This window comes from Anomaloglossus baeobatrachus, chromosome 2 (genome assembly GCF_048569485.1).
Source record: "Anomaloglossus baeobatrachus isolate aAnoBae1 chromosome 2, aAnoBae1.hap1, whole genome shotgun sequence".
Lineage (NCBI taxonomy): Eukaryota > Metazoa > Chordata > Amphibia > Anura > Aromobatidae > Anomaloglossus > Anomaloglossus baeobatrachus.
Genome location: NC_134354.1, coordinates 108900628 through 108917907, shown reverse-complemented (window position 1 = coordinate 108917907; position 17280 = coordinate 108900628). Strand labels below are relative to the sequence as shown.

The following is a 17280-nucleotide window of genomic DNA, read 5'->3' as shown; positions in this document are numbered from 1 at the left end:
CTGACCTGTTGCATATGATGTGGTCCTGTGGGAATGTCGAAGCATACTGGAGGGCAGTATTGGCTCCGATTGCACAAGTTTTCAGCATACGACTACAGCAGAGACCCGTCATATGCATTCTGGGTCTCTTGGAGGAGGGGTTCGATTTGGATTCGCCAGTGACAGTATCACATGACTTCTATACCAGGGCAGGAAACTGTTGGCCTACCACTGGCTGGACCTGGCTCCTCCGGCCATCGGGGACCTTAAAGAGAGAGTTAATACTATATTTTGCTTGGAGGGGGGGGGGGTATACCTCAAAAGAAATGCATTGAAAAAAAATTCTATAAGATTTGGGGGACGTGGTTTGATACTCAGGGCCTTCCCTCTTCCGCAATACTTCAAGATATCTTGTATGGCAGACCAGGTCCTTCTCATAACTGGTTAATCTACTAGATCAGGGTGGACTTATACATCAGTGAAACACATATGGCTGCTGGAAAAGTTGTGGTGTATTTTAAGTCATGGGTGGCATACTGAAATGGAACAATTACCTTGCGGCATGTATTGATGATGGGTATGGACTGCAGGTGCACTGTCTATTGTATAATTTGGATGTTTTTGTGACTGAAGATGGTCTTTTTCTTTTTTTGCCTCTAATTGTCTTGCGGGGAATTAGACTGCTATATGTGTTATGTACTTTTTCGGTTAATAAAAATGAACCTGACTTAAAAAACATTATGCAGTATAAGTGAAAAATTTGAAAAACACAGTCCCAATAACTAGAAAAGTAACATGTCGGACATTGCCGTTATTACTACTTTTAGGTCCACTTTTAGAGAAAAGATACAACCACCCAACTTCTAAAGCAGTGATTTTAGGCTCTGTTCAAACTACCGTTGTTTATTAAGTGTATGGAGAAGGTCATGAAAGATGCATCTTCCAACAAATCCAAAATTACATTGATGGATCTGTCAGAATTACAGTACTTTTTTGATGGCAAGCAAGTGTTGTCTAATAATACCAGTCTGGCTGACAGTACCCCAGACAGCAGCTCTCCATATATTTCTTGTGGAAGCCTGCATTCTAAAAAACGATCAGAAAAGTATTCAGACATTGCATACTACCGGAGCTGGTAATGTGAAGGAGTGAGCGGTCTCTGCCTCTTTCAATCAGAGCCATTATTTCCCCCATGGGTAGAGAATATGCTCCTTACCGTACTGGTGTAAGTGACACACGTCTGCGTGGAGCACTCCCTCTGCTCAGATGGTTTAGAAGATACTTTGTTTTGTTGCCAGCCTTGAAGTTGTCGTGAAAGCACTTCAACTACAATTAAGGTTCCTTCCAACCGATTCATCAGCTCATCCCGAGATGCCTCACGTAAAGCCTCCCTGGAGAAACTCGGAAACAAGAGGAAAACGATATAGATAGATAGATAGATAGATAGATCTACACATATACAGTGTCTTGCGAAAGTATTCCGGCTTTAAACGTCTCCACAACAGTATCGCGGACCTGCCTGTTGTGTTCCTTGGTCTTCATGATGCTCTCTGCGCTTTAAACAGAACACTGAGACTATCACAGAGCTGGTGCATTTATACGGAGACTAGATTACACACAGGTGGATTATATTTATTATCATCAAATCATTTAGGACAACATTGGATAATTCAGAGATCCTCAATGAACTTCTGGAGTGAGTTTGCTGCACTTAAAGTAATGGGGCTGAATAATATTGCACGCCCCACTTTTCAGTTTATTATATTTTATAAAAGTTGAAAATAAACAATAAATATCGTTCAACTTCACAATTGTGTCCCACTTGTTGTTGATTATTCACCATAGCATTTTTTATCTTTATGTTTGAAGCCTGAAATGTGGGGAAAGGGTGAAAAATTCAAGGGGGCCGAATACTGAAAATCTTTGGCAATAACAACAACAACAACAACAACAATGCCGCTCCTCCAGAAGTGTTTTATCTCAATCAGCATCACCATTGGGTTCAATGATTAGTTGTAGTAATCATGTCCTGCAGTCATACAGTCACTGCTGCAGCCATACTGACAAATCCTGAGCATGGTGGCATACAGATAGCGCTGAAACAGCAGGGGGGTTATTATGGCTGTCTTTAATACTGTCACAGCATGGGCTGTTCATGTACGGCACAAATCGTAAGCGGGTATATATACTCACCAGGTAATGGCTGTGTATTACAGCCAAGACCTCCTGCGAACAATCATGGGAGTTACGCCTGCGACTGTTAACATTTTAAATCCTGCTGAAACTCTGACAGTGGGACTTAACATGTGCCAGCATTGTGGGGAGCCATTTTAAGTGCCCATCAGCGGGCATGTGACAAGTTTAGGGGGTCACTGATTGGTTGCTATGACAGCTGAAGACATCGGTGCTATAGTGCTTTCTGAAAACCATGTCCATGGACAGGTTTTAAAGGAGACTGATTTTCACTATATGCCGCATAGATGCATTTATGAGAAGCTGCTGATAAGTCTTTGGCTTTGTGATCTTTTTTTGTTTCCATGGTAACGAATGTTACATCACATGAAAGCCTTGTGTGTCTAATAGATGTTTTTAAAAAACGGATTTTTGTGTACTCACCGTAAAATCGTTTTCTCTTAGCCATCATTGGCGGACACAGGACCATGGGTGTTATGCTGCCTATCCATAGGAGGACACTAAGTAGATGCAAAAGCATAGCTCCTCCTCTGCAGTATACACCCCCTGGCCGGGCCAGGCAAGCTCAGTTTTAGTACACAAGCAGTAGGAGAAAAAAAAAGCAGTAAAAACTTACCTCAACAGAGGAACATGAGAAAAAAAAAAAAAGAGTCACAACCAAATAAGGTACTGAGAGAACCAAGGCCCAACAGGGCAACAGGGTGGGTGCTGTGTCCCCCAATAATGGCTAAGAGAAAACAATTTTACGGTGAGTACACAAAAATCAGTTTTTCTCTGACGCCTCATTGGGGGACACAGGACCATGGGACGTCCTAAAGCAGTCCATGGGTGGGAAACATAAAAGAAGACAACACAACCCAAGGACTAGGAACCAGTCCCGGACAGCCTGGAGCGCCTACTGAGAGAGGTGCTCTACTGCCGTTTGCAGAATTTTCCTACCCAGATTTGCCTCAGTTGAAGCCTGGGTATGGACTCTGTAATGCTTTGAAAACGTATGTAGGCTAGACCAGGTCGCAGCCTTACACACCTGGTTCCACTGAAGCCTGAAGTCGAATGGCCCATGAAGCGCCAACTGCTCGCGTGGAATGAGCCCGCAGCCCACTAGGAATGGGCTTGAGTTGCAAGCGGCAGACTTCCTGGATCGCAGAGCGAATCCAGCGAGCCAGCATCGCCTTTGAAGCTGCCTGTCCCTTCTTAGACCCCTCAGGAATGACGAACAAAGAGTCCGTTTTCCTAAAGGGGGCTGTCCTGGATATGTAATATCCGAGAGCTCTGACGAGGTCTGACGAATGCAGAGACCTTTCCACCCTATGAACTGGGTGTGGACAAAAGGAAGGCAGAACAATGTCCTTGTTCAAATGAAACTGGGTAACAACCTTTGGAAGGAAATCCGGGAGAGGGCGCAGAGCCACCTTGTCCTGGTGAAAGATCAGAAAAGGCTCGCGGCAAAAGAGTGCTGCCAGCTCCGAAACCCGTCTGATGGACGTAATTGCCACTAAGAATGTTACCTTCCAGGACAGAAGAGCAAGGGAGGATTCCTTGAGAGGTTCAAAGGGAGACCTCTGGAGACCGTCCAGAACGAGGTTGAGGTCCCATGGTTCCAGCGGCCGTTTGTACGGGGGAACTAGATGGGAAACGCCCTGGAGGAAGGTCTAGACTTGGGATTTTTGAGCCAGGCGGCATTGGTAGAAGACAGAGCGCCGAGACCTGCCCTTTAAAGGGAACCGAGAGCCAACCCCGCTTGCAAGCCAGACTGTAGAAAATTGAGAATTCTGGGGATGGCCAGAGGCATAGGCTGGACGTTAGTTTCCCTGCACCATGAAAGGAAGATTTTCCACGTACGGTGGTAAATGTGGGATGAAGCAGGCTTTCGGGCGCTGATCATGGTGGAAATAACCGCGGGGGAGAATCCCGCTCTTGTTAATACCCAGGTCTCAATAGCCATGCCGTCAGCTTCAGGGCTCTGGAGTTCTGATGGGAAATGGGCCCTTGGGTCAGCAAGTCTTGGATGCCTGGAAGGCGCCACGGTGCGTCTGTGAGCATTTGTACTAATTTGGCGTACCAGGTGCGCCTGGGCCAGTCCGGTGCTATCAGTATCACCGGGACTCCCTCTGCCTTGATCTTCCTGATTACCCGTGGCAGCAGGGGTAGAGGTGGAAATATGTAAGGCAGGCGGAAGTGGTGCCAGGAGCAGACTAGAGCATCCACGCCAATGAACTGCGGGTCGTGTGACCTGGCTATGAACGCGGGTACCTTTGCATTCAACCTTGAGGCCATTAGATCCACGTCTGGTGTGCCCCAGCGAGTGCAGATGTGTAGAAACACATCTGGGTGGAGAGACCATTCTCCGGCAGCCAGGCCTTGGCGACTTAGAAAGTCTGCTGCCCAGTTCTCTACCCCCGGTATGTGTACCGCTGATATCACTGATCCCGTCGATTCGGCCCAGCTGAGGATCTTGTGGTCCAACGTCCTTGAGCAGTGGGGTGCCGGTACACTGCTCCCCAGCCTAGGAGGCTGGCGTCCGTGGTCAGGACCAGCCAGTTCACTGGGAGAAAAGATCTCCCCTTCGATAGGGATGAGGACCGAAGCCACCAGCGGAGTGCGTACCTGACTGAAGGCGTCAGGTGAAGATGTCTGTCCAGGGAGAAGGGGCTCTTGTCCCAGGCCGCTAGAAGGGCTAGCTGCAGTGGGCGGAGTTGCAGTTGAGCAAAGGGTACTGCTTCCATAGCAGCCACCATCCTGCCGAGCACTTTCATGCTGAATCGAATGGAGCGAGACGGAGGACGTAGAAGGCAGCGTACCGCTCGTTGAAGAGCGAACGCCTTGTCCTGAGGGAGAAGGATCAAGCCCCGACGGGTGTCCAGGGACATGCCCAGGAAGGTGATGGATCGTGATGGGATCGGGGATGATTTGTCCAGATTCACTAGCCACCCTAAGCGGGATAGGGTGTCCACAGTGATCTGTACGCTGGTTGAGCAGTCACGGAAGGAGGGGGCCTTGATGAGGAGGTCGTCCAAGTAAGTGAGAACAACTACTCCCCTGGCGTGAAGGACGCTCATGGCGGCCGCCATGACTTTCGTGAAGACCCTTGGTGCGGTGGCAAGGCCGAAGGGTAGAGCTACGAATTTAAAGTGGGAGTCCTGAATTGCGAAGCGGAGGAACTTTTGGTGATCTGGGGCGATGGGTATGTGCAGGTACGCGTCCTTGATGTCTATGGAGGCGAGGAATTCCCCTTCGACCATGGATGCAATAATGGACCTTAGGGGCTCCATTCTGAATCTCCGTACGTGCAAATGTTTGTTCAGGTGTTTGAGGTCCAGGATGGGTCGAACTGACCCATCCTTTTTGGGGACCATAAAGAGGTTGGAATAAAAACCTCTGAACTTCTCGTCGTCTGGGACAGGTATTATCACTCCTGCTGTTTGGAGCGAGTGGATTGCTGAGAAAAAAGCTTTGCGTCGTTTTCGAGAAAGAATTTCGGACCCGACCCCCGAGTAGGTTCTATGTGGTAACCGGAAGACACAAGGTCTCGTACCCATTTGTCATCTGTGGCGGCAGCCCAGATGTGTTGAAAGAGCCGCAGTCGACCTCCTACAATGAGTGTGTCTTCCGGGGCGCCGAAGGAGTCATGAGGGGGGAAAACGTCGTGGCCGAGTCTCCCTAGTCCTGGACTGTTTCGGTCTAGGCTGCCATGACGAAATAGGTTTCGGGGAGAGCTGAGAAGGTCGGTCCCTGCGTAGTCCGCGGCTGGTGGCGGGGACAGCACGGAATGTCGACCAACCAAATGAGTTCCGAAAGGAGCGGAACGAGGACTGTGGACGTCTGGTGAAGGGCGTCCTGGACTTCAGCTGGGGGAGGGAGGTACTCTTTCCTCCCGTGGCGTCAGAAATGAGCTTGTCCAGACGTTCGCCAAACAATCAGTCTGGAAAAAAAGGAAGGCCTGTGAGAGACTTCTTGGAAGCAGAGTCTGCTCGCCATTGTCAGAGCCAGAGAGCTCTACGGATGGCTATGGTATTTGAGGCGGCAAACGCTGCGCAGGTAGCAGCGTCCATGGAGACCTGGATGAGGTACTCCGCCGCAGCGGCAATTTGAGCTGATACCTCTGTGAAGGTCTGAGTGAACTGGGATTCCTCAAGCGAAGTGTTAAGGGATTCTGCCCAGACCGAGATCGCCTTTGCGACCCACACAGATGCAAAGGAGGGCGAGAGGGAGGAACCCGCAGCCTCAAAAGCAGAGCGGGCGAGGTGCTCCACCTGTCTGTCTGTCGGGCCATTGATGGAAGAACCATCGGGTAAAGACAGGAGCATCATTGTGGTAAGGCGGGAGACCGGGGGCCGACGGCGGATCGGCCCAGCCCTTAGGGGCAGGTGAGGCAAGAGGGTACCGGGACTCCATGAGTTTTCGGTTACCGAAGCGCCTGTCAGGCTTCTCCCTTTGCTTTGTGAGGATATCCTGAAACTCTGGGTGATAAGCGAAAACCTTTTGGGGTTTCCTTGCCCTCTTAAAGGAGACCGCATGGTCAGTGGTAGTAGATGGGGGATCCTCCACATGCAGAGTTTGGTTGATTTCTGCTATAAGGAAGTCTATTGCAGTTTGATCATCTGGGGGTGATGAAACCAAGGAATCCTCCTGGTACAAACAGCATTCTCCCTCCTTGAGCTCTTCAGAAGCCGTGGAGCGTGTGGGAGAGCCCCTGCAATCGGTGAAGCATGTGCCCGGATTACCTCAGAAGGATCCTCTATAGGGGTATCCTCAGGCTGCGTTCCGTCCAGGGACCCAGAAGGGTGTGGAGGACAACATTGCATAGCCAGCACCAGGTTCTGTGACAGTTTTTCCCATGGATTGGGAAAGAAGCTGTGTCCATTCCGGTGGGCTGGGAGCCCTAGGCTCTGGGCCGACGGTTGCGTCGGTAGAGGCAGGGGGGTCTTGGGGGGGCTATAGGGGCACAGGACTCACAGAGAGAAGAGGTGTGTTCACATGGTAGCACAGCGTGGCAGGCAGTGCAGACTGAGTAATAGACTATGTGGGCCGTAGAACTCTTAGTGCCCTTATATTTCTGCATGTTCCTAATAGGAGTACGCCAGGAGGGGGAGCAATGCTCAGCAGAGCTACAATTGAAGCAAGCACCTCACCTGAATCAGCAGATAGCCCTGTCCTCAGGAAGAATTAAGCTGTATGAAGATCTTGCACGCTTCCCTGGGGGGGGCGGGGCTTATCGCTAAAAGAGCGGGAAGATGAGTCAGTGTGCCCCCTCGCTGTGGGTAGTAAAAAACGGCGGGAAGGGAACTTCTGAGTTTTCCTCCCTCTCCGTACAGTCAGCACACAGCTTGTCAGCGGTTGTTATCAGCCGGCTTTTGCTGGAGCAAATAAACAGAGCAGATAATACACAGCGTGAGTCCCTGAGCCCTGGGTCCTCCCCCTGCACATGGAAATTATCTGCAAGACTTTTTGCAAACATCAGAACTTCCCCCTCCTCCAGCAGCAAGCTAGAGAAAGTTAACACTGTCTGTGCAGGATACTTGCACCTTGCACATAAATACTGTAAATGCCCTGGAAGCCTTCCCTGCAGCGTCTTTTATCCCTTTGTCTGGGAAACCAGTCAGGGGGGGATCTCACCTTAAAACACTGCTTTCCAGGCAGTGAAAATAGCAGAGCCAGCTTGCTGTGTTGGTGTCATATTCAACTCAGAGCCTGCAGAGAGGGGCTGAGGAATTGGGCTATAGGGCACAGGCCTCTACCCTGGGCTTTGGAAAATCGGTGTCTGTGGAACCCGTCGTCCCGCCCAGGATCCAGCGTCGCGGGAGGGGGTACGTGTAGACAACGCTTCACGTTCCCGCCCGTTGATGGTAGTGGAGATCGTCCCGAAGGAAACAGTCGCCCTCAAAAAATAACAAACCTTGAAAGGAAGTGCCTCCTACAGACACTAAGCTAAAACTGAGCTTGCCTGGCCCGGCCAGGAGGTGTATACTGCAGAGGAGGAGCTATGCTTTTGCATCTACTTAGCGTCCTCCTATGGATAGGCAGCATAACACCCATGGTCCTGTGTCCCCCAATGAGGCATCAGAGAAATTTTGTGTTTGTTGCTTATGGCAACAGTGTTGTACGCACGCGGGAAAACAAAATGGCGGAGTCTCATGCGATATTCACAGCAACTGAGAGCAGAGGAGTGATAAAACTCTTGTTTCTGCAAGGAAAGCCCGCAAAGGATATTCATGTGATATGTCGCAGACATTGGGGATCAATGCCCTTCATATTCCAGTTAAAACTGGGTTGCAAATTTAAGCAGGCCACTTCAGCACAAATGATGAAGAGCGTCCTGGACGACCAAGAGTGGTTGTTGTTCGGAAATCATCGATGCTGTGCACAACCTCATACTGGAGAATCGACGGATTTCAGCTAAAGCAATAGCAGACATCATGGGGATTTACCGGTATCATGTTTGTGTCATTATCCATGAACATTTGGACATGAGGAAGCTATCTGCAAAGTGGGTTCCCAAATGTTTGACAGCAGGTCAGAGAAGCATGTCAGTGAAAACTTCCCGGTCCAGTTGTCAGTGTTTCTGGACTGATAAGAAATTCCTGGATCGACTGGTCACTATGGATGAGGCCTGGATTTATTTGTATGACCCTGAAAATAAGGAGCAGTCAAAAGAGTGGAGGCACAGTGGTTCTCCTCATCCAAAGAAGTTCAGGGTGCAAAAATCAGCCACTAAGGAGATGGCGTCTGTGTTCTGGCATAAGAAGGGTGTGCTGCTAGTAGACTACCTTTAAAAGGGTTCCACCATGAACTTTTAGACCAATTGAAGGCATCTCTGAAGGCCAAAAGGCGCGGCAAGCTGTCCAAAGGAATCTTGTTCCTGGAAGACAACGCCTCCGCTCACACTGCACAAGTGAACAAGGCTTCCAGCTGGTTGACCACCCACCGACGATCATCTGTTTCCAAACCTGAAGAAACACCTCAAAAGGTACCAAATTTCACACCATTTCTGATGCCATGGCTGCTACGGATGCCTGGTTTGAGACACAAACGAAATCCTTCTTTTTGCTAGGCTTATAGAACTTGGAATACTGATGTAAGAAGTGTGTTGACATCAGTGAAGAGTATGTGGAAGATATGTAAAGTTTCATCATCCTATCTCGTTTCTTTCTGTGTAAAGCCAAAGACTTATCAGCAGCCCCTCCTAGTACAAGGGATCAGACAACTGCCGGTTGAAGTCCCCTAAGGGGATTTTTCTATATATGTACACACACAAAATATAAAATTAATTAAAAAAATTCAAGAACACCCAAATGTATTTAATTTTTCTGGGGTCGGTGCAATACCATAAAAAAAATGTACAAATTATCAAAACATCATATCTATCACATGATGGCATCAATAAAGCCATCATCTTGGCCTGCAAAAATAAGCCATTGCACAGATCTATCAACCAAAAAATGAAAATATTACGGGTCTTGGAAAATGGTGACAAACCCCCAAATTTTTGTGTGGGGGGGGGGGGGGGGGGGGGGGCGGGAGGGGGGGGTTTGAAGACTTCTGATTTTTTTTTCCCACCCCTAAAATAATAGAAGAAAATGGACATATTTGGTATAGCCGTAATCATACTTCTAAAGAGAATCTTATTGCCAGGTCATTTTTTTAACAGAAATTGTACGCCATAAAAACAATTCTCAAAATAATATGTCAGAATTAGTGGGCGGAGGGGGTTTACAATTTCTCCTTATTTTGAATGGTTTCCTCATTTTAAAGTTCACTATGTGTCAAATGAATGGTGTCATTAAAAAGTAGCAAGTCCATATATATATATTATATTACTAGAAGGTGGCCCGATTCTACGCATCGGGTATTCTAGAATTTACGTATTGTGTAGTTCATGTATGATTTTTGTTATATATATATATATATATATATATATATATATATATATATGTTGTGTGTAGTTACCAAGTGTTTGTGTAGGCGCTGTACGTGTTCTGGGTGTTGTCTGGGTGTGACGGGGGTGAGAGCGGTGTTGTATGTGTGTTGCGTTGTTTGTGGAGCGCTGTGTGTCTGTAGCGTTGTGTGTTGCGCGGTTTGTGTGTGTGTGGTGTGTTTTGGGGGGAGGTATGTTTTGTGCAATGTGTGTATTGTGCGGTATGTGCGTATATTTGTGTGTGCCGCGGTGTTTGTGTGTTGGGTGTTGTGTGTGTGCAGCGTTGTCTGTGTGTGTAGGTGTCTGTGTAGGGCAGTTGTTTGTGGTTCCCAGTGTGTGTGTGTGTGTGTGTGTGTGTGTGTGGTGTGTTGTGCACTTCCCATCGTGCTCCATCCCCCATGCAGCGCACTCCCCATCGTGCTCCATCCGCCATGCTGCGCACTCCCAAAACGTGCACCATCCGCCATGCTGCGCACTCCCAAAACGTGCACCATCCGCCATGCTGCGCACTCCCAAAACGTGCACCATCCGCCATGCTGCGCACTCCCAAAACGTGCACCATCCGCCATGCTGCGCACTCCCAAAACGTGCACCATCCGCCATGCTGCGCACTCCCAAAACGTGCTCCATCCGCCATGCTGCGCACTCCCAAAACGTGCTCCATCCGCCATGCTGCGCACTCCCAAAACGTGCTCCATCCGCCTTGCTGCGCACTCCCAAAACGTGCTCCATCCGCCATGCTGCGCACTCCCAAAACGTGCTCCATCCGCCATGCTGCGCACTCCCAAACGTGCTCCATCCGCCATGCTGCGCACTCCCAAACGTGCTCCATCCGCCATGCTGCGCACTCCCAAAACGTGCTCCATCCGCCATGCTGCGCACTCCCAAACGTGCTCCATCCGCCATGCTGCGCACTCCCAAACGTGCTCCATCCGCCATGCTGCGCACTCCCAAACGTGCTCCATCCGCCATGCTGCGCACCCCCCCATTGTAATCCATCCCCCATGCTGCACCAGCATCAGCCTCTCTACCCGCAGCCTCAGCCCCTCTCTACCCGCAGCCTCAGCCCCTCTCTGTCCCCAGCCTCAGCCCCTCTCTGTCCCCAGCCTCAGCCCCTCTCTGTCCCCAGCCTCAGCCCCTCTCTGTCCCCAGCCTCAGCCCCTCTCTGTCCCCAGCCTCAGCCCCTCTCTGTCCCCAGCCTCAGCCCCTCTCTGTCCCCAGCCTCAGCCCCTCTCTGTCCCCAGCCTCAGCCCCTCTCTGTCCCCAGCCTCAGCCCCTCTCTGTCCCCAGCCTCAGCCCCTCTCTGTCCCCAGCCTCAGCCCCTCTCTGTCCCCAGCCTCAGCCCCTCTCTGTCCCCAGCCTCAGCCCCTCTCTGTCCCCAGCCTCAGCCCCTCTCTGTCCCCAGCCTCAGCCCCTCTCTGTCCCCAGCCTCAGCCCCTCTCTGTCCCCAGCCTCAGCCCCTCTCTGTCCCCAGCCTCAGCCCCTCTCTGTCCCCAGCCTCAGCCCCTCTCTGTCCCCAGCCTCAGCCCCTCTCTGTCCCCAGCCTCAGCCCCTCTCTGTCCCCAGCCTCAGCCCCTCTCTGTCCCCAGCCTCAGCCCCTCGCATCCACTCACACACACCCGATCGCATCCACTCACACACACCCGATCGCATCCACTCACACACACCCGATCGCATCCACTCACACACACCCGATCGCATCCACTCACACACACCCGATCGCACCCACTCACAGACACTGACGATATCGCACATACGCGCTGATACTCACAACATCCGGACATACCACATGCCTCTGGCCATGTGATCCTCCGTCAGGTCCTGGAAGATCACAACAGCACAGTATCGAGGCCGAGAAGCAAGCGATATCGCCGGATGCTGTGAGTATGTGGATGCGAGGTGTGTGTGAGGTGTGTGTGAGGTGTGTGTGAGGTGTGTGTGAGGTGTGTGTGAGGTGTGTGTGAGAGTGAGTGCGATCTGATGTGTGTGTGTATGCGTGTGTGTGTGCTGTTATGTTTGTGCGTGTGGAAGTCGCGCCGCTGCAGGACCGTGATTTACTGGTAACTATGCAAGCATGGTTACCAGCGCAACACGTCCCCCGCTCGCACGGGAGCCCACACCAGCATACGGCAGCGGCGTACGCTGATGTGGGCTCCCGTTGGGGAGGGGGGAAAGGGGGGGAGGGGGGGGGGGGGGGGGGGAGTACAGTACTCACCTGGGATTCGTGGCTCCGTGACCGTGTCAGTTCGGGCAATGCGGGGGGGGGGGCGAGAGCTAACGTCTATTGCGTGAGGGGGGCGGGGCGTGGCGTGGGCGAGTTGCCAATGCCTGCAGGGTGCCGGGGCGAGAGGCCAATCTGTGGGGGGGGGCAGAGCCTGGGCGAGCGGCTGGCCAAACCGTGTGGGGGCGCAGCCGGGGCGAGAGGCCAATCCGTGTGGGGGGGCGGGGCCATGGCGAACCCAGCGGCCAATCAGCTTTGTGTCACCGTAAGGACATGTCACGGTGACACTGTCACCGTGACACAATTTTGGAGCACGACAGACAGAATAAGGCAATATATATATATATATATATATATATATATATATAAATAATCTGGGAAAAAGGGGTGGAAAACAAAAAAAAAAATTGGCCGCTGCGTGAAGGGATTAATTTTAAACGGGGAAAAAAAATGGGGGTTTTAAGGCGAGAAGTGTACCTGTCATTGCAGATAAAACTTCAAAATAAGCCCATGTGTGAATATGAGGAATAACACTATTTGCAACCAATTCTTAACTGGTGTTCGGCATATTTGGCCAGTTTCCTATTTTGCAGGCCCCATCTCTAATCTTCAATTGTCTCTGCGTTAGGTGGTAAACATCTTACCACAAGGTCTCCCATACACTGCACACAAATACATGCAGGAATCCTGCTGTCCTTTCTCTATGGAGCACACAGGTGTGGCTGCGGTGTAGAGGACATTACACAGTCCTACTGAGCTGTGCAGCTGCGAGTCCAACACCGAGGTTAGCTAAAGTCTTAGGGCTCATGCGCATGTAACTGCTGAATATTCTGCAGCGATTTGACAGCACATGTACGCTTCAAATCGCTGCAGAAACACTGCGTAATGGATGCAGTTTTTGTAGAAAAAGCAGATATCATGCGCTCTGGCGCACGGATTTGGCTTAATTTTAGCACCCAAATCGCTGCGTTCATAAAAGCAATGTGCGCACGTCTCATGCACAATCTTCATAGATTGTGCAGGGGATGCAGGACGCATGCATTTACGCTGCAGTGCAATACGCAGCGTAAATGCATGCAATTATGCAACGTGCGCATGAGCCCTTAGGATGGACTCAGAGCGGATGTGATATGCTAATGACCCCCGGCTCAGGCTCTGCTGCGAGCGTGAGCCGAATATCATGTGACTGACCGGATCTTGCAATCTGGTCGCAGCTGTGAAGCTGAGTGCGGGCGCTGCGGATGAGAGGGAGGGGGTTAATCCAACTCCCCCCCCCATCTCCTTCATTGTCATCTTGTGCGTATATCGCACTGCACTGGGATAGCATCTGAGTGCAGTCAGATGTATCTCTCACACCTATACACTTGAATGGGTGCGAGAGATACGGCTCTCGCAGAAAATCGCAGCATGTTGCTACTGCTGCAGAATCTGGATGCGAGAAAAGCTGACCAACTGCTCTCCCTCATTCACTAACATTGGTCAGAGTGCAATGTGAGATTTGCTCGCATTGCACTCGTCCGATTTCAACGCTCGCATGAGCGCACCCTTACTAGAAAGCTGCGGAACGATCTCCTTATGAATGTCTGTGCCGATCTTGGCTTTTCCCTCCTCCACACCCTTTCACAGGAAGCTATAAATCTGACACACCAGCAAGCTATCAGACTGTCTTGTTTTGAGCAAGAAAATGTGTTGTTTTCCAGGGTAAATGTGTTCAGAAGGGGACAAATGGTTCATAGAGAAATATTCAAATTTTCTCTCCAGGACTGGAGACAAACTCTAGCGCAGCGCCACCTATTGGAAGTAGCGATCCTAAAAGTTAAATGTGGATTTTTAACAATCCTTTACATAGAACTTAGGATATATATAGAGAAATAAGCATATATTTCTTTAAGTTTTTTTTTTCTTTTTTTCTTACATTTGCGCATACTTTTGATTTATGCAGTTTCTTAAAGTGAACCTGTCAGGTGCAATATGCACCCAGAACCATAAGCAGTTCTGGGTGCATATTGCAAATCCGTTCCTAAAAGTCCCCGTATGTAGTAGTAGTAGTAGTAGTATACATAAAAGAGATCTTTATAAAGAAGGGAATTTTGTTACTTACCGTAAATTCCTTTTCTTCTAGCTCTTATTGGGAGACCCAGACGATTGGGGTATAGCTACTGCCCTCCGGAGGCCACACAAAGCACTACACTAAAAAGTGCAAGGCCCCTCCCCTTCTGGCTATACCCCCCCGTGGTATCACGGGTTCTCCAGTTTTAGTGCCAAAGCAAGAAGGAGGAAGCCAATAACTGGTTTAAACAAATTAACTCCGAATAACGTCGGAGAACTGAAAAACCGTTCAACATGAACAACATGTGTACCCGCAAACAACAAAACAATCCCGAAGGACAACAGGGCGGGTGCTGGGTCTCCCAATAAGAGCTAGAAGAAAAGGAATTTACGGTAAGTAACAAAATTCCCTTCTTCTTCAGCGCTCTATTGGGAGACCCAGACGATTGGGACGTCCAAAAGCTGTCCCTGGGTGGGTAAAGAAATACCTCATGTTAGAGCTGCAAAACAGCCCTCCCCTACGGGGGTGTCACTGCCGCCTGCAGGACTCTTCTACCTAAGCTGGCATCCGCCGAAGCATAGGTATGCACCTGATAATGCTTGGTGAAAGTGTGCAGACTCGACCAGGTAGCTGCCTGGCACACTTGTTGAGCCGAAGCCTGGTGTCGTAATGCCCAGGACGCACCCACGGCTCTGGTTGAGTGGGCTTTTAACCCTGAAGGAACCGGAAGCCCCGCAGAACGGTAGGCCTCTAGAATTGGATCTCTGATCCATCGAGCCAGGGTGGCTTTAGAAGCCTGCAACCCCTTGCGCGGACCAGCGACAAGGACAAAAAGTGCATCGGAACGGCGCATGGGCGCCGTGCGGGAAATGTAGATTCTGAGTGCTCTCACCAGATCTAGCAAACGTAAGTCCTTTTCATACCGGTGAACCGGATGAGGACAAAAGGAAGGCAAGGATATATCCTGATTAAGATGAAACGAGGATACGACCTTAGGGAGAAACTCCGGAATGGGGCGCAGCACTACCTTGTCCTGGTGGAACCCCAGGAAGGGAGCCTTGGATGACAGAGCTGCCAGCTCCGACACTCGCCGAAGCGATGTGATCGCAACAAGAAACGCCACTTTCTGTGACAGGCGAGAAAAGGAAACTTCCTTCAGAGGCTCGAAAGGCGGCTTCTGGAGAGCAACTAGTACCCTGTTCAGATCCCATGGATCTAACGGCCGCCTGTACGGGGGCACAATATGACAGAACCCCTGCAGGAACGTGCGCACCTTAGGAAGACGTGCTAGACGCTTCTGAAAAAACACGGATAGTGCCGAGACTTGCCCTTTAAGGGAGCTGAGCGACAAGCCCTTTTCCAACCCCGATTGCAGGAAGGAAAGAAAGGTGGGCAATGCAAATGGCCAGGGAGACACTCCCTGAGCAGAGCACCAGGATAAGAAAATCTTCCACGTTCTGTGGTAGATCTTAGCAGACGTTGACTTCCTAGCTTGTCTCATTGTGGCTACGACTCCTTGAGATAATCCTGCGGACGCTAGGATCCAGGACTCAATGGCCACACAGTCAGGTTCAGGGCCGCAGAATTCTGATGGAAAAACGGCCCTTGGGACAGTAAGTCTGGTCGGTCTGGCAGTGACCACGGTCGACCGACCGTGAGATGCCACAGATCCGGATACCACGATCTCCTCGGCCAGTCCGGGGCGACGAGTATGACGCGGCTGCAATCGGATCTGATTTTTGCGCAGTACTCTGGGCAAGAGTGCCAGAGGTGGAAACACATATGTGAGCCGGAACTGCGACCAATCTTGCACTAAGGCGTCTGCCGCCAGAGCTCTGTGATCGCGCGATCGTGCCATAAATGCCGGGACCTTGTTGGTGTGCCGAGACGCCATTAGGTCGACGTCCGGCACCCCCCAGCGGCAACAGATTTCCTGAAACACGTCCGGGTGAAGGGACCATTCCCCCGCGTCCATACCCTGGCGACTGAGGAAGTCTGCTTCCCAGTTTTCTACGCCCGGGATGTGAACTGCGGATATGGTGGATGCTGTGTCCTCCACCCACGTGAGGATTCGCCGGACTTCCTGGAAGGCTTGCTGACTGCGCGTCCCTTCTTGGTGGTTGATGTATGCCACCGCTGTGGAGATGTCCGACTGGATTCGGATCTGCTCTCTTTCTAGCCACTTCTGGAAAGCTAGTAGGGTAAGATACCCTGCCCCGATTTCCAGAACATTGATCTGAAGGGTGGACTCCTGCTGAGTCCACGTCCCCTGAGCCATGTGGCGGAGACAAACTGCTCCCCACCCTGACAGACTCGTATCTGTCGTGACCACTATGAGGTGGGAATAAGCCACTATTGCAGATAGTCCTCGGCCGTCTGGGAAAGGGAGACTTTCCTGTCCAGGGAGGTTGACTGCCCGTTCCATTGGCGGAGAATGTCCCATTGCAGTTGGCGCAGATGAAAATGCGCAAAGGGAACTGCCTCGATGGCTGCCACCATCTTCCTTAGGAAGTGTATGAGGCGCCTTAAGGGGTGCGACTGGCCTTGAAGGAGAGACTGCACCTCTGTCTGCAGTGAACGCTGCTTGTTCAGCGGAAGCTTCACTATTGCTGATAGAGTATGAAACTCCATGCCGAGATACGTTAGTGATTGAGTCGGAGACAGATTTGACCTTGCCAAATTGATGATCCACCCGAAAGTCTGGAGAGTCTCCAGCTTAACATTCAGGCTGCGTTGGCATGCCTCGAGGGAGGGTGCTTTGACGAGTAGATCGTCCAAGTACGGGATCACCGGGTGTCCCTGAGAGTGCAAGACTGCTACCACTGCTGCCATGACCTTGGTGAACACCCGTGGGGCTGTCGCCAGACTGAATGGCAGAGCTACGAACTGAAGATGTTCGTCTCCTATCACAAAACGTAGAAA

At 50.8% G+C, this 17280-nt stretch overlaps 1 protein-coding gene across 3 annotated transcripts in view; it reads right to left on the bottom strand.

Moving 5' to 3' along the window:
• SPAG5 (sperm associated antigen 5) overlaps positions 1–17280 on the bottom strand; it is a 320831-nt gene that overhangs the window by 276087 nt on the left and 27464 nt on the right. For 2 of the 3 annotated variants that reach the window (XM_075335260.1, XM_075335262.1), the window contains exon 4: positions 1196–1379. In XM_075335260.1, the coding sequence (XP_075191375.1) occupies positions 1196–1379 (184 nt within the window). The remainder of the gene's footprint in view (positions 1–1195; positions 1380–17280) is intronic. The other variant, XM_075335261.1, reaches the window with a different exon arrangement.